This window comes from Podarcis gaigeae (genome assembly GCF_964106915.1).
Source record: "Podarcis gaigeae genome assembly, chromosome: 2".
NCBI lineage: Eukaryota > Metazoa > Chordata > Lepidosauria > Squamata > Lacertidae > Podarcis > Podarcis gaigeae.
Genome location: NC_139679.1, coordinates 30,381,834 through 30,407,384, shown reverse-complemented (window position 1 = coordinate 30,407,384; position 25,551 = coordinate 30,381,834). Strand labels below are relative to the sequence as shown.

The 25,551-nt window shown below is 42.2% G+C and overlaps 1 protein-coding gene across 4 annotated transcripts in view; it reads left to right on the top strand.

Moving 5' to 3' along the window:
• BAIAP2 (BAR/IMD domain containing adaptor protein 2) overlaps positions 1-25,551 on the top strand; it is a 140,184-nt gene that overhangs the window by 51,406 nt on the left and 63,227 nt on the right. For all 4 annotated transcript variants that reach the window (XR_014561345.1, XR_014561346.1, XM_083727599.1 and 1 more), the window contains exons 4-6: positions 18,589-18,650; positions 19,404-19,475; positions 21,190-21,327. Coding sequence is in view for 2 of the 4 variants with exons in the window: in XM_083727599.1 (XP_083583725.1) it covers positions 18,589-18,650; positions 19,404-19,475; positions 21,190-21,327 (272 nt within the window). In the remaining 2 variants the exon portion in view is untranslated. The remainder of the gene's footprint in view (positions 1-18,588; positions 18,651-19,403; positions 19,476-21,189; positions 21,328-25,551) is intronic.

The window sequence follows — 25,551 nt, the reverse complement described above, 5'->3', positions numbered from 1 at the left end:
GGCGGGAAGAATTGTTCGCAGGCTGGGGCCCTCCTGACAGCTTGGTCTAGTTCTGCGTAGCACAGGTCTTTGATATGTATGTACAGTATTGTGTTCCTATAATAACTCACTTCTTCCTAGTTTCATCTTGGTTTCAAATGCATATGATTCCTTGCATTCCTTGTCAGTTATATCTATTTTTCTATAATTCTGTGAAATCTGACAACTACTAAACTGTTCTTCTACGGAATACTTGCAACTGGGAAGAATGGGAGGGTGGTTTTTACTGAGCTGTAAATGGGGTAAGCTTGGCTGCAGATGCAGTTATTTTTAGTTACTTAAGATAATGACCTGATTACAAAACATGTCCTTTTAAAATTCCTTAGAGAAATCGGCCCATAGTCTCTTTCCTTTCATCAAAGTCATGAACTTCAGTTGCTATGCTGCAACTCTTAATGTTGATGTTGTTGTCGTTACACAGGTTTGCTTGTTAGGGAGGACAGCAGCTGGGTGGAAATGTTATAATGCCCACAAGTGAGTACCTGTGCTACAGTGTCGATACTAAATGCCTTGACAAATTCCTGGGAACTGAGTCACTTCGCTTAGGTGGAGCGTCAGAATTCTTTCTCTCTTGGTAGTCTCACTTAGCGCATTCTGCATCCTGCCACTACTATTACTGAGACAGGACAGGGGTGTGTGTTGATGGGGGGCAGTTGAAACTACATCTTCAAAGGGAAATCTGGTATTTTCTTAGTTTCAACTTTCACTCCCGCTCCCCACCTTCTGTCTAGGTAAATATATCTGCACCTGTAAGCCAACCTTGCTCCATTTATAGCTCAGTAAAAGCTGCCTCTTTATTCTTCTTCTTGGCTACTGCAGGGACATGGAGATTTATTCAGAATAGACTTCCACTTTCCATTCTGGCCTTTTAGGAGGTGACTTTCACTTCCATTACAATTTTCCAAGCAGATCCTATAAATTGAGCAAATTGAGATGTATGAAGAAAACAATTGACAGTGACTCTATGGGGTTTTTTTGGGGTGGGGGATGGGGAGTGGGGAACACTTAGGGCTCATCCAGACTTTTACTTGTCCTGTAGCTTTCACCCAGGAAAACCCGCTCTTTAGCGCTGAATTGAACCAAACGTCAATTGGGTTTTCTGACAATTGATGTTTGCTCTGATGCAGTGGTAAAGATTGTCCCCCGTCCTGTCCCCCCCGGGGAAAGTGTTGGAGCAAACAGGAAACTGCTTGGATCCATGACTTGGAGGAGATGATTTGTTTAATACTGCTGATATCATATGAAGAGAGAAAATGGATGGATTTAAGTTGGACAAAAGGGTATCCTCAGTTGAGGAAGTGGGGCAAAGAAGAGGACAAATGCCCAAGGATGGTTCCATCTCCCCACCCCACCCCAATTTTTTTTTTTTTTGAATGAATATCTAAGTTAAGAGAAGAGGAAAACTAAGATAAGATTTGGTGGTCCAACCTACTGGCAGAAGTGTCAAAACAAAACAAGAGCAGAGCTCCAAGCAAAACAAAACAAAGTTGTACTTGGCTGAGATCTGGGAGCATGATCTGGGTGGCTCCCTGCTAACCCAGTTGGGTCCTCCCAGGTAACTAGCTTCAGCACCGCTGTGTGTGTCATGGCCATTCATAAAAATTCCGCTTTCCTTGCTAGGAAACCAGACTGCAATAGGTATATCAGAACGGTCCAGACTGCACCTCCCTCCAAGTCAGTTTTTGCATTTTCAGCTTGAAATGTGTGGCAGCTGCTTGTTAGTGCTGTGGATGGCAATACTAAAAGTTGCTGAAGCCTACATGTTCAGGAAGCTTTGCTATGGTTTCCTACTCTAAAGGTTCCTTTGGGGAAGAAACATTTGAAGGCAGCTCTCTCAGATGTGAAATTTAATGCAAAGGTTCACTGCCAAACTCTCTTTTCTGGCAGTACTCCTGTCTCTTTTTCACAGTTGTGACACAGGCAAATTAAACAGGTAAAAGCCCTTTTCTGGCATCCTGATGCTACAGCTAAAATTTTATCGGTTGAATTCCTTGCATTTTAAAAATACAAACAGATTGGGTAGCTGGTGGAAGTTGGCTGGTCTACATATTTAGTGTCTAAGAAGTATCTCGAGTGAGTGGGAAGGGAGGGTGTACAGTCCCTACATTTCTGAGCAGGCTGCAGGTAGAGGGGAAACTCAAAAATAATTTCAGCATAAAAGGATTAGCTAAATTCTGGTGGGTTTCGATTTTATCTAGAAGAATGCTGACATTCATTTGGAAAGGAGTTAATATGAAATGTCAGCATGCATTTGCTTCTGGCAAACATTCAGCATAAAAGTTATGGCATATTAAGCTCGCTGCAGAAACTTCCCGCATGCTCCTTTTTTACCTAGGTAGGTCCAGGTTGGGACGCAGGTGGCGCTGTGGGTTAAAGCCTCAGCGCCTAGGACTTGCCGATCGAAAGGTCGGCGGTTCGAATCCCTGCGGCGGGGTGCGCTCCCGCTGCTCGGTCCCAGCGCCTGCCAACCTAGCAGTTCGAAAGCACCTCCGGGTGCAAGTAGATAAATAGGGACCGCTTACTAGCGGGAAGGTAAACGGTGTTTCCGTGTGCGGCTCTGGCTCGCCAGAGCAGCGATGTCACGCTGGCCACGTGACCCGGAAGTGTCTTCGGACAGCGCTGGCCCCTGGCCTCTTGAGTGAGATGGGCGCACAACCCCAGAGTCTGTCAAGACTGGCCCGTACGGGCAGGGGTACCTTTACCTTTACCTAGGTCCAGGTTGAATCAAGGGTATAAAAACCCTCCTGAACCCCTCAAATTTAGAAAGATCAGGAGATGTGAAACTGTTGGGCGACTATTTTAGCAGTAGTTGTGCAAATATTTTACCTATCGCTTTTTGTGATAGATGCTGCACGGCAGCTTGTGTAGAGAGAGCAGTTCCTTCTGAGCATGGAAAAACTTACATGGGTCCTGTCATTGCCTTTGACCCAGATTGGAAACCCTTTTGTAAGTGCTTCTTTTGAATCCTCCTCCGGGGGGATTAATAAATCTCTTAATTGGATTTGTACTTGTCTCAGGTATCTGCTTTCTGTGGCAGCAGGAGCAGTGTGGTGATAAACACAGTGAATGCGTAAAGGTCATTTGTCTGAGTAAGGAAGTTAATATGACAACAGATGTATAACAGACTAGGGACATGTGCTTATTTGAGCGCACTAATGTCGATTACAGTGACCTGTGTTACTGTTGTTACGCTGTTCAGAAATTGCCGAACAGATAAATTTGCATTCCCATCGCAGAATGACACACAAGGGAAGCCAAGTCTTGGGCAAAACTGCTTATCTTCTTGTTCAAAAGGTAGCTAACATTAGAAGTGTTTCAGGAGTTAAAAGGCTGCAGCTGGCTAGCAATTTTCTACATGTGTAACTTACATACGATTCCAGCGAATGTGGCAAATGCCATGAAATAGAGCTGGGAAGTCACATCGCGTTCTGTTATGTGGCTTTGAAATTCTTTGTTCCGGAGGTGGAAAGACAGGCAAGAGACTCTTATCAAAGATCTGGTTCACACATACAAACCCATAAGCTTAGGTTCCCTATACAGTCCCTCCCATAGGCAAAACCCCTCTGTGAACCTGCCTGTCTATTTGACACTGGAAAGGTGAAACAGTCTACCCTAAGACCTCTGTTAAAGGAAGTGGGAGGAGACAATGGTTAAGTTTTGGAAAGTTTTTGATGACACAGTATAATCAACCAACATTTTGTATATTCCAGTAAAAAAACACAGGATTCTCGGAGGAGAGCGCGTTGCAGAAAAATGTCTTTTATAGCAGTGCACTCAGGTAGGGCTAGATTGCCAGCCGCTGTGTGATGTGCCATCTGCTGCTGCCAGGACGTGTACAGGCATTAATCTGAATTAGATCTGGATTAAAGGCCCCATGCGGAGTCCATCATTGGAAACATGTACCGTATTTTTCCGTGTATAAGACTCCCCCTATTTTGGGGGGCTTGAAATTAAGAAAAGGGGGGAGATTGCCAAGAGTTGTTGAGCGTTTTTTGGTGTGGGTTGCCTAAAATCGCTCACCCACCTGATCAACGCTGACAGTACCACGTGCTACCAAAGCCACCAATTGCCTGCTCACTGCCAGCAGCTGCCAATCGCCCGCCCAGTTGCCACAGCGCCAGCCTATCGACATCAGCCCTTGCCACAGCAACCAATCACACACCCTATTGTCGCTGACAATCTCCTGCTCGCTGCAGCAACCAATCCCCAGTCTACTCTCTGCACTCTCCGTATATAAGACGACCCCAAACTTTATACAGTGGTACCTCAGGTTACAGACTCTTCAGGTTACAGACTCTGCTAACCCAGAAATAGTACCTCGGGTTAAGAACTTTGATTCAGGACGAGAGCAGAAATCGCACGGCAGCAGTGGGAGGCCCCATTAGCTAAAGTGGCACCTCAGGTTAAGAACAGACCTCCAGAACGAATTAAGTTCTTAACCTGAGGTACCACTGTATATAATTTTTTTAAAAATAATCGTCTTATACACAGAAAAATACGGTACTCTTAATAGGGAAGGAATGCCCTTGCCACAAAACTAACTTCAAGCTGCGTTCTGGGACAACTTCCCCGACCCCCTTTTAGCTTGTCACTATAGGGACATATGACTCTTCCATCTTATTGCAGCATATCAAAGTAAACATTTATATGCACAAGTGAAAACAGTGGCTTCCATACAAAGCTATGCATTTGCAAACTAGTGTACAATCAACACGTACCCCACACTTAATAGTTCCTGATCGAAAAGCAATAAAGATTGTCATTTTTTCAGTGTATGTAATCAGAGGTTTCTGTTTCGGTTGAGGGTCTTGGTTGAGCTAGTCTCTCCTCTTTGTTGTATCACCTCTGCACAATGCTGGCAGGGAAACAAACAAGAAGGCGAGGAAAGAGAAATTGAAGAATCCTGAAGTAACTTGAGAGCTGGAATATTGAAGATGCAGCGCTTTCACCTGGCTCAGAAGGTAGCTGGCAATTCTGTGTTTTAAGAATCTGCATGACTCCTAGATGGGTAGCTACAGCTTCTCCCATCCAATAGTTCGGAAGGAAGCCAAGGAATAGCTGTGGTTCTGGGAAAACACAACAGGTGAAGAAGCTTTGTGTTTTCTTAAGAAACTTAGTTTTCTTAAGAAACTTAGTTCCTGACACTGAAGACTTAATTGGCAGGTTCTGAGAATATTTGCTCTGAGTTGTTTGGATTCAACAAAACTACTTTTGTTGAATGCATCAACTGCTTTTTTAATTTAAAGCACATCAGGCTCCTACTTACCTGCTATGATTCATTTATAACTGCTTGGAATTGTAAAAATGAAAAGTGGCCTAGAAATATTTTAAATATTTTAAAATTAAATTAAACAAAGTGATTACTGCTAGAGATAACCTACAAAACAGAGGTACTTGTTTTAGTTAAATTTATCTAGACAGCTTAGGTTTGAAGCAAATAGTATTGATCACATCTTGGAAGGGGTTAGTCATGGAAACTTCTCTTTAGATTGAATGTTCCCTGCCTTTTCTTCTTGTTATGAAACTAGCTGTACATGGGTGGCGCTATACAAATAATAACTCATGGATTAGTTCTAAGGAGTGCCTGGGATCTGGTGTCAAGTGTTGACAAACCACCTGGAAACAGTGACTGAGGCACTATCAAAATATGCATGCGAGTGGGAAATCGCCCTGAGAATTCAACAATAGCTGGGCACTGCCAGCCGTAGAATCCTTGAGCTCTTTTTATAATAACCGTTGTTTTGAAGACAACTCTAAAAGTTAAATTTCTCAACTGCAGACAAAGCCTCTGTTTCTGTTTAGTTAAAAGTCCTACGATTGAAAGTGCGGTTGAAAAGGCGACACCCAGCCTTCTGTCAACAAATGTATTGTTCCTGAATAGGTTTTGAATGTGTATGGTAGAGATTGTTCTGTCAACAGGTTAAGCTTGGAGGTAGGGTGTTTCTGCTAAGGGGGCAGATCCTGCGAACTAGAGATGGGAGCTGAAAGGATTCTCAGAACCAGATTATGTGCTTGTGTCTCTTTCTCCCTTCTCCCTGCACCCCCACTTCTGACCCTTTCAATGGGTATTCCTGCTTTTTGGCACAGCAGACTTCTGCTGCCTGCCTGCCACTAAACCTCTGTGCTATCCTGTACCTGTTAATTAGTTCTTTACCCTCGAAAGAATCACTGCCTTTCCCCTGTGTTAAGTTGCCTGGGTAATTGGGCATTAGAGACCTGCTGATACAAGCAATCCTTTCAACATCTTTTTTGGAGAACAGTAGCTTCGTAGAATCAAAGAGTAGCTTCGTAGAATCAAAGAGATGCTCCTTGATGTATAGATCTTCTTAAACATGCAGTTGGTAAAAAATGGAGTCTATTAACCTCTCATTTTAAATGTATGCACTTTTCCTTGATATTTCTTCAAATGCATTTGAGAAAGCTTTGATCTAGCCCACAGCTGCTTTTCAAATTTTAGAGGATGAGCTTGTTAAATGTTGCTTGAAACTTGTTTATTTTGAATTTGTCCTCATATGAGTCTCCTAGGGTATATATTCAGCTGCTGGGGCCCCCTACTGTCTGGCCCATTGATAAGATATGGTAACTTGGAAGATAAACAAGGCCTTTTCAGTGGTGGCGCTTCTCTCTTTAGAATTCACTCACACAGGAAATACATGTGGTCACATTTTTTTTGGGGGGGGGGAATTCTTAAAACATTCTTATTTCAGTCCACATTTTATTCACCACTGTAATAAATTAACTGCTACTGTTAAGTTTTAAAGCAACGGGATGTGGTTTAATCTTTTGTGCACTGGAGCAAAATGTTTGTCATGGTTGAGTGTTAGCATAATAACTCCAGCAAATTCGTGATTTCAGGTGGATGCAAGGAATTTCCAGAATCTGGAAGTGAGCTTTTAGCTGACAGGTAGATAACCTGGGGGCTGCCTGTGGCACCTGACCTAATTTTATGTGGCCACAGAAGTGTCCTGAAACCATCTCACTTTTCTATCCCATCACATTCCCTTCCTGTTCATTTCCTCCTTAGTTATGTCCATGGACAGCCATATTTAGATGTTTGTGGCATAGCAACCAATGCATATACAGTAAACCATTTTGTTCTGTACTAGAGAGGGAGCAGCTTTCCATCTGATTGAAGGCTGGGTGTTCTTTATGGGCAACCTCACAAACAATTGCTGCTGAGGAAAAGTCCTGCTGAGACCCACTTTCATTTTTCTAGATTCGAGTTCTTGCCTTAAGGATGCTACCCTTGAGGCTGCAGAAGAACGTCAACAAGGGAATTGTTCTGTGGCACACCCACACCCACACACCCAAATACACTACAGCAGGGATGTCCAACAGGTCGATCGCAATTCCCTAGGTCCCTTTACTTAGGTTGGTAAAATTGAATCCTGCCCTGCCCCTTTGCCTTGCCCTTCATTGTTATATGATCTGCAGAATGGAAGACTGAATTTACTCAGGGATTTACCCCCAGCAATTTGTTGGTGAGTGGTTGTTACTCCTTCCCCACTAAAACCCTTAAAAAAAACACCTTTGACCTGAACCCCCCTGTAAGTAGATCGCAGTCTCTTGGGACTTGGCCACCCCTGCACTACAGGAACACTACCATTTGTGTTAAGTATCCACCACTGTGTGGTTACATAATGATGTTTCTGTCATCTCCTGTTTGTCTTGTCCACAGCAGCAGTTTTTCATGCAGTTTTGCTGATGTTGACTGTACGCTCAGCTGTCACTGTCTTTTTCTTCACTTGTTGGATTTCTCATGCAGAATCATAGATTTTGTTAAAAGAGGTGACGAGGCAAGAGAGGGTAGCATATATTTTGCACATTTCAGGGGAAAAACCATTTGGTATCTGTGAGCTTCCACAGTATATGAGATTGCCCTTAGCATGCATAGGTGGATAAGCATAGTTTGTAGTTTTTGCTGATCAAAACATCGATTGCGGCATTGCAGTAGTGTTATATTTGTGTGTGCTGCTTTTGTTTTCATGAACCTTTATATCTGACTAGCCTCATGAATATTGAAAACTTTTCCAAAACTTTTTATACTGCTTGTTGAAAATATAATTGATCTTCATGCAGAAGTCCAATAATTACAATATTTAAGTCAATTTGCCTTCGTTTATTTTTTTTAAAAAATGCATTAAAATGTCAAAAGCTCTAAAGTATTGCTGATTTGCTTTATAGAGGCTCTTCAGCTCTATAAATTAGGACATGATTGCATCCGATTGCACGTGAACTGAAATCCAAGTTGGGAATAAGCCTTTGGGACGATTTTAAAGTATCCTGGAAAATAAGATTCGTTTGCAATATTTATATCCTGCCCTTCACTCAAGGTTTCAGGGTAGGTCATCACACAATGCAATATACAATAAGTAATACTGAATGCTTATCTCCAATAACCTTCTATTTGTAACCTAACCTGCCCACCTTTGAGTTGTGGCTATTTGCTCCTCCCCATACAAATTGTGTCTGGATAAAGACACTTCTTCTAAAGATCGAAGTTGACTTCTCATATGTGCATTTATGTGAAAGGAATGTTACATGTATGTATCTAAACCAGGCTTTCTCAAACTCGTCCCTCCAGATGTTTTAAGACTACAATTCCCATCATCCCTGGCCACTGGTCCTGCTAGCTAGGGATCATGGGAGTTGTAGGCCAAAAAACATCTGGAGGGCCGGGTTTGAGGAAGCCTGGTCTAAACCTACATGTGTGTCCGGCACTAATGTGTATTCATACACATTCATAAGCTAAGAGGTTTAGGATCTTTTGCTAGAGTTATAACATGCATCCATTATGAATATATGTTTAACCCCATAACCTTACGCCCACAAAAGGAATAAAGAAAGCTGGATTTATTATATGAAATGGAAGTGACGGAATATATAAATGATGATTCAGGCAGCAAGAATACAATTTAAGCAAGTGGCAAATCCTGCAAAACATACACACCTTATCTAAAGAGTGAAAGAATCCCTAGCTATTCTCTTAAGCCTACATAAAAGTGAGTGTGGCAGTTTTGCTGCAGAACTCACACTGATAGCAAGTTAAGAAATGGAGAAGGTGGGGGAGGGTATATACCTGTCCTTAAAGCAAAGTCTGTGTGAGTTAACTAGCTACAGTGGTACCTCAGGTTACAGACGCTTCAGGTTACAGACTCCGCTAACCCAGAAATAGTACCTCGGGTTAAGAACTTTGCTTCAGGATGAGAACAGAAATCGTGCTCCGGTGGTGCGGCAGCAGCAGGAGGCCCCATTAACTAAAGTGATGCTTCAGGTTAAGAACAGTTTCAGGTTAAGAACGGACCTCTGGAACGAATTAAGTACGTAACCAGAGGTACCACTGTATTGAACTTTTAGGGGGTCTGTACTAATTTAGCGAATTCATTCTAATGGAGAAGAGACGGTGCTTTGAGAGAGTACTTCTGAGAAGTTCCCTAGTTTTTGCACTGTTTATTTTATCCCAGTTTCCTGCCTACCTCCCATTCCATTCATTTTGCTTAATAAAAGGTTGAAAGCAGGTGATTCCAGTGAGCAGTGCCTAAAAACTGTTTATCCTTGTCTGCCTCATGTCTCCAAGTGATCCCACCATTATTTCGATGGCATTCATTCAGAAGCTAAGTAGATTTTAAGGGTAGCTAGATTTACATGGGCTGACCTTTATGCAAGGTATTAGAAGCTCAGGATGTTCCCTGAATGGCTTTCAGGACACGTGGGCTGGCTCCAGTGTCTAGCAAGTTCGTGTCATATTTAAGTTATTTAAGTTATGTCAACCTTTTCTCATTCATCTACAGTAATAAACCACTGAAGAAGTTCAGAATGACACACACCTGTTCACAGGGAGAGAAGGGGCTGTTCTGTGCTGGTACATATAGCAAGGGATGGTAGCAGAGCCAGCCCAAGGCGTTCTACTACCTGAAGGTAGCAACAAGATGGCACTTCTCACTTTTTTAATACTGGCAACAAGAGAGGGTTGTCCACCACACACAGAAGATCCAAGCTACTCTGAAAGCTTTGTGGTCCTTTTGAGAGGAAACGGCAATGGAATTAAAGGAGTTGTATGACTTTTTGTACAACAAGGAGGCTTCTGCCATGGTCAAAATAGATGGAGAGAAAGATATCGTAAGCCCATAAGCTTTCCGGAGAACAAGTTGCTGGATGAAGCCAAGAAAACTGTACTAAGTTTTGGAGTCAGCAGACAGATTGCAGCATGGTTGAGGAACCTATAACCCTCCAAATGTTATTGGAATTCCAATTTCCAGCATCACTGCCCATTGGTCATGCTGGCTAGGACTGATGGGAGCTGGGACCTAGAAAGATCTGGGGGAATCACAGGTTCTACATCCCTGGATTGAAGCCCTTGTTTTTGTAGACTGCATTTGCTCGACACCTGTGGAGCTGCTTAGCATTAAACCCTTGTAAATTTGCCTCCCTTGCATATAGGAAAGTGAGTCCACAGCATTCTCTCTCACACTCTCACACTCTACATCTTCATGGCGGAAAGCACAATCTATTTTGCACATGTGCGATATAATTATTTTGAGCACTTTAGCAATGGTAACAACTAGAAAAACAGGCAGGATTTTCCACTTCCTTTTGCCGATATAGGCTTGAAACGATTCTTTGGTCAAAATGTACATCGAAAAATCTTTTTACCAGACTAGGGATAGACACTTGTCTCTGAAAACTCCTTTTAAAAAGAGAGTGGGAGAGAGAGAAATACTGTACTGGGTTTCATCCTATGAAGTTGTTAGTACAGTGACTACTTCTCCCTTTAACCATGTCCCCCCTGTACCCAGCTCCCCAAATCTGCTATGGAGGGTTGAGGGAAGCCTCACAATGTTTCTTTTTGGCAAGGCGAAGAGGGAAGAGGAAGGTCTGTCGCAGAGGTCTTTCTGTTAACAGGTTGACTTTGTTGGAAACAACCCACATTTTTATTTATTTACTTACTTTTTACATTTCTGGTCAGCTGGGCTTGGAAATAGTTTTATTAGCTCCACATGCCCTGTTCCCAAATAGCAAGGTATGTAAACTATCACTGGAACTCAGAAAATGTTCTGTAGAAGCTAATCTTCTGACATGGTAAAACAATGATGGTGACATGCGTTAGCTACATTTAAGAATCTGACTGTTTACTAGCTCGAAAAGGATCTACCTTCAGTCTTGACTAGTATGGACTTGTAGGCACCTGTTTTGGGTTGTAAATCTTTTCATTTCTTTTCTAAATCAAATTATGTAATAGTGCTTTATTGTAATTTCTCATTGTGAACCACCTTGAGATATATTTGCATGAAGGGCAGTATAAAAATACCATTAATTAAATAAAATATTTATCAGTGCCAAGAACATCTAGAACAGGATTTCTGTGGGCTGAACAGGAACTTTCCCTATCACTGGTCCTCTTCTGAGATAAAATGGAAACACTCTGAAGCAGGGACATATGTTGTTTCTTTACTGATTTTGTAAAGGCCCAACTAACTTAATGTTTTAATGGACACAGATAAGAGCTGTTCTCCATACTAACTGTCCGTATTCACACAAATCATCAATGGGTGCAATTATGCTTCAGAAAGCAGAGTCTGGATAATTGCTGCAGGACATAACTTCACATGAAAGCTACAATTCTCAAGATTTGTCTGCAAAACTTCGTCTTCAAACGATCTTAAAACTGGCTTTTTGCTTTGTATACAAATTAAGCCAGTATTGCTTTGTTATTTTGAAAGGGAAAGTTGCTGGACATTTTTTTTCCGCGGAGTATGCAGCAAAATTTCCTAAGTTATATTGCTGTTCTGCTGACAACAAGAACCAGTCACTTCCCATTTATTTAGCATCTCAACCAGAAAGCAATTTCCTGTAGGTTTTGTGGCTTTAACCTTTTTGCCCAGACCTTCCTTTCATGCATGAAACCATACACTGCATGTAGACACGGTATGCTTAATTGCAGTGGGTGACAGCCAGAGTTAAGGATGGCTTTGATATGTTCAAGCTCATACTAAGCAGATAACATGACTTACAACTTCATTTTGTTTCCCTCATATGCCGTCCTGTAACTACAGTGTGCGAGTCAAAGCCCAGGAAGAAAAATTACAGGCTGCAAATTAGGAAACTATTGTTTCAGATAAGCTTTTTCAAAGGGTCAATATTGTTACAAAACTTGGGTGCTGCGCCACCCGCGCCAAGCGGTAACAAGATTCCAGACGGTTCCAGGAGCTCACCCAGAGTTTTTGTGAAGTTTTGCATAGTTTTGCATAGCTGAGGAATTCTTCTGCAGCTTGTATTTCTCATATCCCAAATACAGTACCTCTGGTTACATACTTAATTAGTTCCAGAGGTCCGTTCTTAACCTGAGGTACCACTTTAGCTAATGGGGCCTGCCCTGCCGCCACCGCCGCCATGTGATTTCTGTTCTCATCCTGAGGTAAAGTTCTTAACCCAAGATACTATTTCCAGGTTAGCGGAGTCTGTAACCCAAAGTGTTTGTAACCCGAGGTGTTTGTGACCCGAGGTACCACTGTAATCAAAATCTTACCATTTATTAATTTCTAGGCTTTAGCGGCAGGTGTGTATGTCGCCCTCCAACCTATAACATCTTAGTGAGATTTTGTGACAACTTGAATGTTCGGAAGAAGTCGTTTTTACAGGCTTGGTGACATTCTCAAAGGATGGGGCAGTTATTCAGATGATAGAAGGCTGTCTTGCAGCAAGGTGGAATGAGAATGCATGAACCTGCATTGAGTCCAAGATAATTGGTTCATCTAACCTAGGTACTAGCCATGCCCAAAGACCTTGACTTTCTAGGGACACTGTTGGAGGTTCTGGGAAACGAACCACCTCCATTCAAAGCATGCACTCTCCCTCCAAGCACATCCTCGACTTTGCCAAGGTTTTTCCTGTTTTAAGACCTACATACTTAAACGCTTCAAAGCGGAGAGCAATTCTACAAGCTGAAGCTGCTTCTGGCCAAAGGAGGCTACAGAATCTCAGCAGCTGGAAAACTTCAGAAGAGGCTAGGCAAAAACTATTTGTGAGGAGTGCTTTAGGTATGCATAGTGCTCTCTGCCTTAAGGCAATGACTGTCACAAAATGTTTCTCAGAGTTCCCTTCATCCTGATAAATGCGAGGGAAGACAGACTAGATTAAGTTGCCTTCGTAATCCCTGTGTTTGCATCAATATTTGGGCGCCGTGTTGAAAGGTTGGAATAGTGTCTTTTATTGTAGTTGGTACTCTGCTGATAATCTGAGCACAGGGAGGTTTTGTGTGCAGTGTGCAGGTGTTGTTACAATGCCTGTATAGTTCTCTTCCCAACTTGTTCAAGCTACTCTGTATTTTAATCCTATTTTGTGGTTTCATATACTCACAGGGGCATGGGCTACCTCCAGGGTTGCTTTTTTGTAGGTAATAGGACATTTTTTTTTTCACAGCAGCTGACTCACTGGCATGTATGTATGGTAGCTTTGAGTTGCCATGTCAAAAAAGCGGCTAATAAATGTAATAACAATACAGTAGTTGCCTCTTTTTTCAGTGAGGTTTGTGTGCTTGCTGCTTCTCCCTCCACACCCTTAAGAGACAGGGGTATGGTTTTTGTGTGCATTGCACTGAGTGAGGAGTCTCTGGCCCTATTTGGCACACCCACCTGCCTTACACTTAACATTGTACTGTATATGTGTGGAGTGGGTAAAAATGCAGCTTCCTGCTGAAAGTGGGGCTTGCAGGCAGCTGGAATCAGCTGGTGGCTGGTGCTTGCAAAACCTGGTGCCTTTGCACAGGCTGCCATGATCATTGGTGCTTGCATAGGCACAGTGCTTTGCAGGTGCTGGCATTTGGCTGATGGTCAGGACTTGCAAAGCCTCACCCTCCTGTCAAGAGATTCCTGCAGGAGGGTACGGGGCAGGTAAGGATCTGGCAACCTGGATGCAGTTCCCAACCCCTGCGCTAGATTATTGTCCTTGTAAATCTTACCTGCCAAGGGTCTTATGGCACAATTGCATTTAATTACATTTCTACTCCTGCCTTTTCCCCAGGGAGCTCAAGGCAGCATATAAACACCCCACCCTTTCACATTTTATATCCTCTCAACAGTTTTGTGAGGCAAGAGAGGCTGAGAGTAACTGGTCCAAGGTTACCAGTGGAAACCATTATTATTTGTTTGTGGGCTTGATCTTAGTCAGGCATAAGCAAACTCGGCCCTCCAGATGTTTTGAGACTACAATTCCCATTATCCCTGACCACTGGTCCTGTTAGCTAGGGATGATGGGAGTTGTAGCCCCAAAACATCTGGAGGGCCGAGTTTGCCTATGCCTGATCTTAGTGGTTTCTTGCGGAAAACTACCGGTAAGCCGTGGCCCTGGTTTGGACCTTCAAAATTGTCTGATGTGTTTATCCACCTTGTGCCACAAGGGGCGAGCAAAGTGGGAATGGTGGATCTGTATGTATGAGTGGATTTCTTGTACCCAGTAAACCACTATGTGGCTTATGACATATGCACACATGGCCGGCATGCGGCTCCACGTGCTTGGGCACCATGTTCTACTAGATGTAGGAAGCTGCGTGGCCAAAGCGGGATTTTAATAGGTTGGAATAAAAGGGAGAAGGAGACACAAGTCTGGTGAAGCCATTCCCTGCAGCAGTGGAATAATCCTCCCTTCCCTAGACTTGTCATGATTGACTACCTTTATAATTGACTTCCTCACTTGGCAGAAAGTGGAGGAGTATACCTCTTCAAAGCAGAAAAGGAAGAGACATATAAGGCAGCTTTCAAAGACCCCCTTGGCTTCACTGCACTCCCACAATTCTCTGTACTGAGGTATTAATTCAATAGTCACTTGGGCCTTCCATCCAAATGGCGGCTCTATTTGACCCTGATTATCTTTATCAGCTCTGGCAAGATCACAACCAGAGCAATGTTCTTTTCTGAAGCTAGAAAAGCTGTACAACATAAATTGCATCCTATACTGTATTGAGTACTAATAATAATAACTTCCTTGACTGAAGAAAGCTTATAGAATTACAGGGCATGTTTCCAAAATGACGATCTAATAAACTGCCACATGTAGATACAGTAGTGAAACCATTTTCTTACATCCCCTGTGCAACTCTTGTAATCAGCAGTTGCTGTTTGTAGCTTTAAAGGAATAAACCTTTGGCATTTTCCTCCCCAGAGAGTTTTTGTCTATTTACTTGGTTCTCTTGTTTATCTACCTTGTGCTATTTTCAGTGTCTTGGTAGAGAGCAAAAACTGCCTCTAGTGTCAGGGATTTTTGGGGGGGCGGTGGCATTCAGTTGAAAGCCGGTGTGCTGTCTTAAACATGCATTTTGCACCCTCTCCAACCTTTGGGAGTTAATAGCTCACAGTAGTTAATTTAGAATGCAGTTTTCAACATAGGTAGCCAAGTAAAAGGTTGTGTTATAATGGTAGCTTTCTGAATTTTAGGGAACTGTTAAGTAAGAGTGTCTCAATGTGCCATATTAGAATCTCAGACTTGTACAGTTGGAAGGGACCTCCTGGGTCTTCTAGTCCAACCCCTGCAATGCAGGAATCTTTTTTGCCCAGTGTGGGTCTTGAACCCGTGACCTTGAGATTAGGCGTCACATGCTCTGTTGTTGTTGTTTAGTCGTTTAGTCGTGTCCGACTCTTTGTGACCCCATGGACCAGAGCACGCCAGGCACTCTTGTCTTCCACTGCCTCCCGGAGTTTCGTCAAATTCATGTTGTCAAATTCCATCAAATTCATGTCAAATTCATGCTCTTAACAACTGATTAATCATTTTCAAATACTGAATCCTAGATCTGGCTCTTTCAGAGAGTCAGCAGGTAGCCCCGGGCAACACTTAATGCGTTCTAATATAGTTTTCAAACTGTTATAGGGTTAAGAAAATACAAAAACAGATCTAATGCCTGAGTTGGTTTAAACTGCTTTATCATCACAAAGCAGTTTGAGAGGTATAAGTGGGGGGGGGGGAAAGAATTTGATACGATGTGTGGGAAGTTGAGCAAATCAGAAGCAGGATGATCTTGCACTTCAACAGTGCTTTTCCTTTTGCAACAACACAGTGTGGATAACTAGTGGGTAGAGTTTAGCTGAGAAGCTGTTTGCTATTGAGATCTGCATGTGGGCATATAGCTAAATGAGGAGAACATAAGGGGACAATGTATGCTATTCCAAAACCTGCTTGTTTCTGAAAGTTCACTACTTCTAAGTTCCACTGAACCACCTCTTACTTAACACAATTTTCACCAAACTGCAAACCACCGTATCGTTCTGGACCAAATAAAAATAAAAATGGAACCATCCATGTTGGGTTGCTTGTGGGCAGGCGGGGGTGGATAAAAAGAACAGCAGCAGCATAATATTTTTTATTGGGATCAATGGAAAAGTCACAAAATAGAGAGCCAGAATTATTCTTCAGGCTGGATATTAACCAACATAACAAAAGGGTGAAGTGGTGGGAGGAGAGAGAGAGAGAGAGAATTGTTGGGTCTAATGAAATATCCAGCCTAAATTAATAATAGCTTTAAGATGGAAAAGGAGAAAGTTTAAAATGCATGTCTACTGCAAAAAGATATTGGATAGCACCAAAAGCTACCAGGGCAAAGGAGCAAAGGTTTTTTCCTCCCTCTGAAAATATTAAAAGGCAGCCGTTATTTTGATGTGCCTCTAGTGCTAATTGGAGCACATGGGACCCTTTTATAGATGGCGCACGTTAATTAATCTGCAACTTTGTCAATATAATGGCTACCAGGTTCTGATTTATTTCCATTCTCTGCCTTAAGAGGAACCTGTGTGTTCCAATTAGTGCCACAGAGAGAGCTGAATACCCGTTGGCTCTTAGATTTTTGAAGGGAGAGTCGCCATTGCTTCCTCAGCCCAGCATGCCTTGCTGCAACATGGAAGCTTTTTGTACCAGGCATGATGTAATCTAATTAAGTTGCCTTTAAAATTCCCCCTTTACTTACACACACACACACACACACACACACACACACACACACACAAACACACACACACACACACACACACACTACTTACTTACTTACTTACTTACTTACTTACTTACTTACTTTAACAGTAAATTGGTACATCCATTTCACACTATTCTTCATTATCCTTCTACATTATTCGACTTCCACACCCCTCCATGGGTTCCTTTTTACTCTTAGTTGTGCTACGTATCTTTCTACACCTTCTAATTGATTTGACTGCTACTTGGAGATTTATGTAACTGTTACAAATCTGAGACCTCAGGGTATGGGGCGGTATATAAATTCAATAAATATATATATAAATAAATTCTTTAAATGTTCTCCGAAGTTTCCCCATTCCTCTCTTATGGTATGTTTTATCATGGTTTCTTATCTTTGCAGTCAGCATCGCTAACTCCACATACTCCATTAACTTATTCTGCCGATCCTCTAAAATTCCTCCGTTCCATCTTAAGTCTGTTACAAGCTGCAGTCTTGGGAATTGCATCAAGCTCAACAACATTCGGGGTGTCCTGGTTTTTTTACTTTTTGAAATATGGCAACCCTACACTCTGCACCTTCGTTTGATTTTGGGGGGTTGGGGGCTTAATATGCAACCTGAAGAAGAGTTGTGGTGAACCTGAAATAACCTTTTTTAAAAAAACAACCACCACCCCTGGTCCTAATAAAGGTATTATGCTGCTGTTGCTTTGGGTCCCCCCCCCCCAATAATCTGGAGTATAATTAGCAAGCTGCCACTAACCAATTGGCTTGGAAATGTCCACATAGCATGTTATTTGAAAGCAAGGCTACTACTGCTGAGCAGCCAACTGGTGTGAAATATGCTCCTACCAGTTTGGGGGAAGTGACACTTGTTTAGCAAATAAAATGTTTTAAAAGATTGCATTTGTGCTTCTTCTTTTGTTCTGGAAGTGGGAGCAATGTTCACAGAGTCTCTAAGGAAATTCGTCTGTTGCTGAATGAGGGTCTCTAGGGAAATAAATAAGCTTGCAGAAAACTTGATTTGGCTTGTTGTCTGCACGAAGGATTTGTCAATCAGCGCAAAGTGTTCTGCAACAAAGACTGTTGAAACTTGCACACAACTTTTAGTATACCCAAGAACCATTAATAATTGATCTTATTCTCCCATTTCTGTATTCTCTATTTAAATGCTTTATTGTTTTTTGCATGTGAAGACAAACCTTATAGAACATCACAAGATGCTCAACCTTTTATAGTACACTTTTGAGAAAGAATAACTATCTCCTTGTGAGAGATAGACACAGCCAAAGAGAGAAGCAGACTGTAAGGTGCTGGATGTCAATTTTTTGCCTAACTCTGCCTAACTGACCATGTATTCTGGGGTAGCACGTATTGTATGTGTAAACTGAGTTAGTCTTAAATGAGTCTCAGAAAGAAGTGTTCCTTCCTCAGGCACCAGCAAAACTGAAGTGATTTTTTAAAAATAAAAACAACTTCAGGCCTGTAGTTTGAAGGGAAAGGGAAGAGAGAGAAGGTTGATGCAGAAAGGTCTCTAAAAATGTCTCCTTTGGTCTCCCTCCCTCCCTGTTTTGTCTTTGCCTTTTTTTTAGGGGAGGTTCTGTTCCAAATGGCCGAAGTCCACAGACAGATTCAGAATCAGTTGGAAGAGATGGTAAGCACTTTACTTCCTGTTGACATGTCCCTTTTACAGAGGCTGGCCAAGAGGCAGTCTGTTTGATACACGTGGATCTAAAATACATCTGTTGTGAAATAGTTGCCAAGTCCTTTAAATAAGAATAAGGCCCCCTGTTGAATAAGCCATGAGGCAAACAAAATCATAAATCATATGCTGGCCTCGGCAATGTCAGACAAATAATTGAAGTTGCAGGGGGAAAAACCTGATTGTGGACCAAGATTCTTGCTTGACCGATTGATTTCATGCAGCGCCAGGAAAGCTCTTTGCTGCAGCAAGGCAGGTAAACTTTCCTCATATTTTATTCAGGGGAAAAATATAGGCATTTCCACTTGATTTGTGTTGTTGCAGGTACACCCCATGGCCTATAACTGCTCATTGCTTCTTTATTGTGCTTTTACATTTTTAAAAACTGCTTTATTTTAACTGATAATTTTACTGTTCTGTTCTTTTTGTGAACAGCTTTGAGGTTTTATTACAGTCAAGTGGCATATAATTGTTGTGAAATAAATAAAATACACCTGTCTTCTCAGAGCTGGCTTGGCTGTTCTGGTGCTTCTTTGTCCTACGTATTATATTATTGCACTGGTTCACGTTCTGTTTTGTGTACACATGCCCAGATGCAAAGGTCCCATGTGGATTAGTTGCCCTTCATGGCATGCTTTCTTGTATTCACATACTGATATTGTTAAAGATGTTATCTCCCCTCCCTCTATTCTGTTTGGTTCTCAGCTGAAGTCCTTCCACAATGAGCTATTAACACAACTGGAGCAGAAAGTAGAACTGGATTCACGGTATCTAAGTGTAAGTAATATGTAATCTATATTTAATGTAAATCCGATCACCGGTTCAAATCTGATTGCATTTATAGTAGCATTTAACTGGTTGATCTACTACCATAAATGTTTCGGCTGCTCCAGGACAAGGGGTAGATACAAGGAAGATCATGATCTGGGTGCACATATCAACCTACCGGTGGCCGAGTTTCTTGCAAATTCTGCTGGACTAGTTGAACCTTGATCTGATCCTGCAAGGCATTTCTTAAGATATGTTCTGAAGGACAAGTTCTGAACTACATTCACTTAATTCAGATTGTGCTTTATCTGTTAAGATATCATGAGTGTGTTCATCCTTTGTAAGTTTAAAATCACCGGGATTCAAATTTATGTGGTTCACTTTTTCAAAACCCATTGTATTGCCGCAAGGTTTATGTTGTAGTTTTGGTGTTTTGCATTCAAAACAAGAGACATTTTGGACACGATAAGAGAGCTAGGAGAGTGCAGTTAACTTTCACACTTTCTCTGAACTTCTCTCTGTTGAAAGGGGAACTTTCACATCTCACTCAGTTCCCCTGTACCCCAGAGATGCAAAAAAAAAAAAAATCCATTTCAAATATGTTGGAGAAGCTTGTGAAACAGGAAATGAAAACCCATTGTTTTTCTTGTCCTCCCCTCCCACCACCTTCCTATTTATGGTTGTGTCTGCGAAGAGTTTGAGTTGCACTAAATTTTTTAAGAGAGAATACAAATGGTTTCTGAATGTAGACTCTGCTCTATTCTGTTAATCTGAACAGAACTAGATAAATTATCCTCAAATCCAGCACTTTCTAGTTCTCATTTGTGTGGGAGCATAACCAGACCATCTCTAGATATGAAATGAACACGGGGAGTTATGAGTCATTAAATCTCAGTGGGATTGTGAATGTTTATGCTACTAAAGTTGAAGTAGGTAACATTGCCATGGAAGCAGAGGTGATAATTCTTTACATTAAAAACTCAGCCTCTGTGTGTGTGTGCGCTCGCGTGTGTGCGTGTGCATGCTTCTTCAGTTCATTCTGTTATCCAAAACTTTGACATGACCACTCTCCCTTCTCCTCTCCTTCTGAACAAAATGGAAACTTCCAGAACTTTGAAGACCCAGCTCACTGCAGCTTAATTTACAGCTCAGATAAGAAGCCTAGTTTCTAATAGTCTGCTTGCCACTGATTTGCCAAGCATCAGTTTGGTAGAAACGAACATATAGTAATTAGAAGTGGACGTTGCTTTAAAATAGCAGCACCAGCCTTACAAGTCCCTCTTGGGAAAACTGGGTGGTTTTTTTGGAGCTGAATTCTACTGTTCCAAACTGATACGGGTGGTGTTTTTCTCTTAGTTCCTCCCTCTGCAGACTCTTTATTATTATTTTTTAAGGCTTCCAAATTCAGGGTAAAGGGTTTCAAAACCCAAACACAGCCCTTTCCCCAAGCATGTATGAGCATGCTGTGTTGACTTTCCCTTCTGCTAGGACCCCTATTCTCTTGGTTACTGGGAATGTGTTTTCTCCACTTCCCCCAGAGGAAGCCAGCTTTTTTCTCTAATCATATATTCATTCAAAACATACCCTCTTCAGCAGGTGTGAGGTCAGGACCTTCTTGCCTGTAGGGAGGATGTTAGCTGTGCTCATTAGGAGCAGGGGAAATCTCTGCTCAACTCCTTCAGCATATTATTGTTTCAGCTACTCACACCTCTTCCACATACAGGCTGCTCTGAAGAAGTACCAAACCGAGCAAAGGAACAAGGGGGATTCGCTAGAGAAGTGCCAGGCTGAATTGAAGAAGCTCCGGAAGAAGAGCCAAGGGAGCAAGAACCCTCAAAAATACTCTGACAAGGAGCTGCAGGTAGGGCGCTGCTTGCTTTTCGTTTGCCTGCAAAGGCCTCTGGGTTAAAAAATCACTACTTGTTCTCCTAACTGGTGCTGGATTCCAGTAGGATCTGCGTGGTACTTCTAATTACATATGGCAATGCTTGTTTCTTATCAGGCAACCTATACGCTGCCATTACTCCCATAGTTTGGCCAGTTTCATGTCAGATTGTAGAAGCCGCTTGGGGTAATAATAATACTTAACATGTTTCCCATCCAGGAGGGCTTGAGCCATCTTGAGTGAGTGATAGCTGCATGGTCATCCAAGTGTAAAGCTGCAACCTTTTATTTATTTTTAAACTTTTACAAGCCACCTTTCTGGATAACAACATTTTCAAGGTGGCTTGAATAACCATTGTCACTAGTAGCTACTACAGACAATCCCTGAGTTGCGTTCTGGGTCATTATGTGCTTGTGTGCAATTGAAACACTCTGTTATGCCCACCCCACCCTTTTAGTGACTGGTCACTTGTGGGTTTGGCACTGTGCGCCATCACATATCAGGGTTCCAAGCCTTAAAGGCCACTGGGTGACCTTGGGCCAGTCACTGTCTATCAGCCTAACCTACCTCACAGGGTTGGACAGTGAAATGGAGTGGGAGAGAACAGTGTAAACCACTTTGAGCTCCTTGGAGAAAAGGTAGGATGCAGAGATAGTGGTGGTAACAATAATAACAATTTTAATGTGTGTTAAGTCTGCACTAAGCTGTAGTAGAGTACTTTGTGAAAGCTATAGAGTAGAGTTTCAAAAAAACCAAATTAGTTGATGTATTTTTGTTAATGAATGAACTACTGAGAACTCTTCACTCCCTTCTTGCTTCCTATAGCATTGCGTGTTTGATAACACACAGAGAATATATCAGAGTGCCTTCTGTTAACAATATTTCCCTGGTCTCTTAATTTTCATTTGCTCTTTCCTCACTTCCAATCTTAAGTATGCAAGCATGAATAAATAAATTACTCTTGCCTATGCCAGAGGGGGTTTTCATTTGACAAGACAAATACCTAGTCAGTGACTTCTGATTTCAAGCACACTTGATAAGCGCCATGCTGTGTTCTAATCAGATTTTGATAGTGTCCCCTAGAGATCGAGACAGGCATGAGAGTCTTAAGACAGACTGTCTCTGTTGCCTGGTGAGAGCAACCAAGTGTCATTGCATGAATCTTGAGGAAAGGAAATTGTTCTTTTTTGTGGGCGGAAACACACACACTGCTTTCAAGAAGTCTGGTGCACTAAAAAAGATGAAAAAGGCTACTATCATTTTTTTTTAAAACACACACACAAATGGATGCTGTGCAAAGAGGACCTGTTTCACAGGCATTGATAGACTAGCGACACTCAAGGAGTAAAACAAGCATGTTTGCTTGGTTAATCTCTCTCTCTCTCTCTCTCTCTCTCTCTCTCTCTCTCTCTCTCTCTCTTATGGGTTTAAGGTCGGTGCCTTCTCCAGTTGGTGCCTCACTGTAAACCTGCAAGCACAGCAAGTCTTAAGGATATGTTTGTAGGGATTCCGTCAACATGCTCTGGCTTAAAGACATTATACCTAACTTTTTGCTTTCTATTTTTCCTTGTCATAGACCAGAGTGGCATATGAAATTAGAGGGTATAACAAGAGTTTTAGGGAACTTGCCTTTGCCTTTATAGTTTCGTCACCCTATTCCTTGGGAGTTCTCAAGGAACTTGCTTGCTCTTGAACATGAGTGAGGCACTTGGTTTTTCCAGCGTTTTTGTGCACACCACTGTCACTGTAAGTTGCAAGCAAGTTTTGCTTCAGTACAAAATTTGTGCAGTGTGTAGATAAGTGGATGGCTAATCTGCGGCCCTCCAGATGTTGGACTCCAAAGGTCCATTAGTCATAGCCAGCATGGTCACTAGACAGTGATAATGGGAGTTGTAATTTGCTTCACCAGCAATTTGCTTAAATCTGGTTGGATTAGGTGGATGGGTTTATTTTTCAGCTGTTCGGTGCAAACACTTCCTGCCTTGATATGCACTGTGTAACCATTACAGTGGTGCCCCGCAAGACGAACGCCTCGCAAGACGGAAAACCCGCTAGACGAAAGGGTTTTCCGTTTTTGGAGGCGCTTCGCTAAACGAATTTCTCTATGGGGTTGCTTCGCAAGACAAAAAAATCTTGCGAGTTCCCGCGTTTTTCCCCGCTTTTTTCCACCCTTTCCCTAAGCGCTAAGCCGCTTATCAGCTGTTCCGCTGATAAGCCGCTTCTCAGCTGATCGCTAAAAGCCGCTAGACCGCTAATAGCGCTAATCCGCTAAGCTGTCAATGGGCTTGCTTCGCAAGACGAAAAAACCGCTAGACGAAGAGAATCGCGGAACGGATTCATTTCGTCTTGCGAGGCACCACTGTACCAGCTACTTTATCTGTAGAGTCGGGGCTTAACCAAATGGTAACTGGAGGTTAAGACTAACCATACGTTTCATATTTTCTGAGCTAAGCATAGAGGACAACAGATCCTAGGGCCTTTTTCAGTTGTTTTAGATGCAGGTGTAAGGAAATAATTGCCTGGTGATTAACCTAGAGATTATGCTGGGGAAGGCCACATGTTTTAATTGCATGAAAAAACAACAACAATGAATTACTTGTTCTTTAATTGGTTGTGTGATTTGAAAAGAGTCGCTGAAGGGAAATAGGAGTGTTTATCAGCAAATGAGTCTCAATCTGGCTTGAGCTATTTGATGGGAAAGGAAATACAACATAATAGTTCTGAATTTAATTCTAAAAGTAGTTTTAAGAATCTGGTCTCCCAGTTTTGGTATGAGATGCTGTAGGGAGAAATAAAATTGTGTTTCCAAATGTGTAAGTATTGATGAAGCTGTGCTTGTTGCCTAGCATAGTTCCCTTGAAGACTTAATTAAATTTGGCATGCGCCTGAGCTTTTAAACCCATCTGAATGCCTGCTACTTAAATACCAGTAGAAGGACTGTCATAAGGTGCAGCTATCTATGCTTTGTTTGAAAGAATCTGTTCATCCACCTTGCTGTGTTGGCAGGTATAAGATAGAGGTCTGTGCCAAGAATACTGTTACTGTACATTATTACATGTTCCACCCAGACAGTACACAAGTATTTGGTATTTGTCATTTTTCTTTCTCTTTAATAAAGTGTAGATTTAAAAAGGAAGCAAAGCCTTTCTAACTTTCTCTAATGGATCCAGTCAGTGCTGGGCCTGCAGTCTGATGATGATGCCCTGCCCATCTGGGCGACTCCCAGCAGGGAGTTGCGAACGTGATCCATGCGGGAGGCACATTCACAACCCGCAGCGCTGCATCTGCACACGTGCGGGTCGCAATTTGGTGCTGCTGCGCATGTGCAAAGCGTGATTTAGCGCTTCTGTACGAGCGCCAAAACCCGGAAGTAACCTGTTCCAGTACTTCCGGGTTTGACGCAGTGCACAACCCGAAAACCGCGTAACCTGAAGCGTCTGTAACCCGAGGTACCACTGTAAAATATCTAACATTAAAAGCTTCCCTAAACAGAATTGCCTTCAGATGTCTTCTAAAAGTCAGATAGTTGTTTATTTTTTTGACTTCTGATGGGAGGGCGTTCCACAGGGCGGGCACCACGACTGAGAAGGCCCTTGTACTTTGTGCTTTCGCTTGCTACCATCTGCACACCTGAGTGGATAAATTTGTTATATGAATTGACCCTGAGCAGCTATGTTCAGGCCAATTAAGCTCAAAGGTGTATTCTAATTCAAATGCATTGCAGATAAATATTTGTTGGGTAAGAGAAGTGAAAAAATATATACATAAGAATGCAATATATTTATGTGGATTATGCAGTTTTAGGTATGTTTAATATGCATCTATTCACAAATACTTTTCATAAGAAGAAATGATTACAGTGGTACCTTGGGTTAAGAACTTAATTCGTTCTGGAGGTCCGTTCATAACCTGAAACTGTTCTTAACCTGAGGTACCACTTTAGCTAATGGGGCCTCTCACTGCCGCCGCGCCGCTGCCATGCGATTTCTGTTCTCATCCTGAAGCAAAGCTCTTAACCTGAGGTACTATTTCTGGGTTAGTGGAGTCTGTAACCTGAAGCGTCTGTAGCCCAAGGTACCACTGTACATTACACCAGGCGTGTGGATGACTTGCTGTGTTGTAAACTGCCAGATTGAACAAAAATTTCCAACATTGATGAGATTGACAGACTTTTATAAATATTAGTACTTCCACTCTATA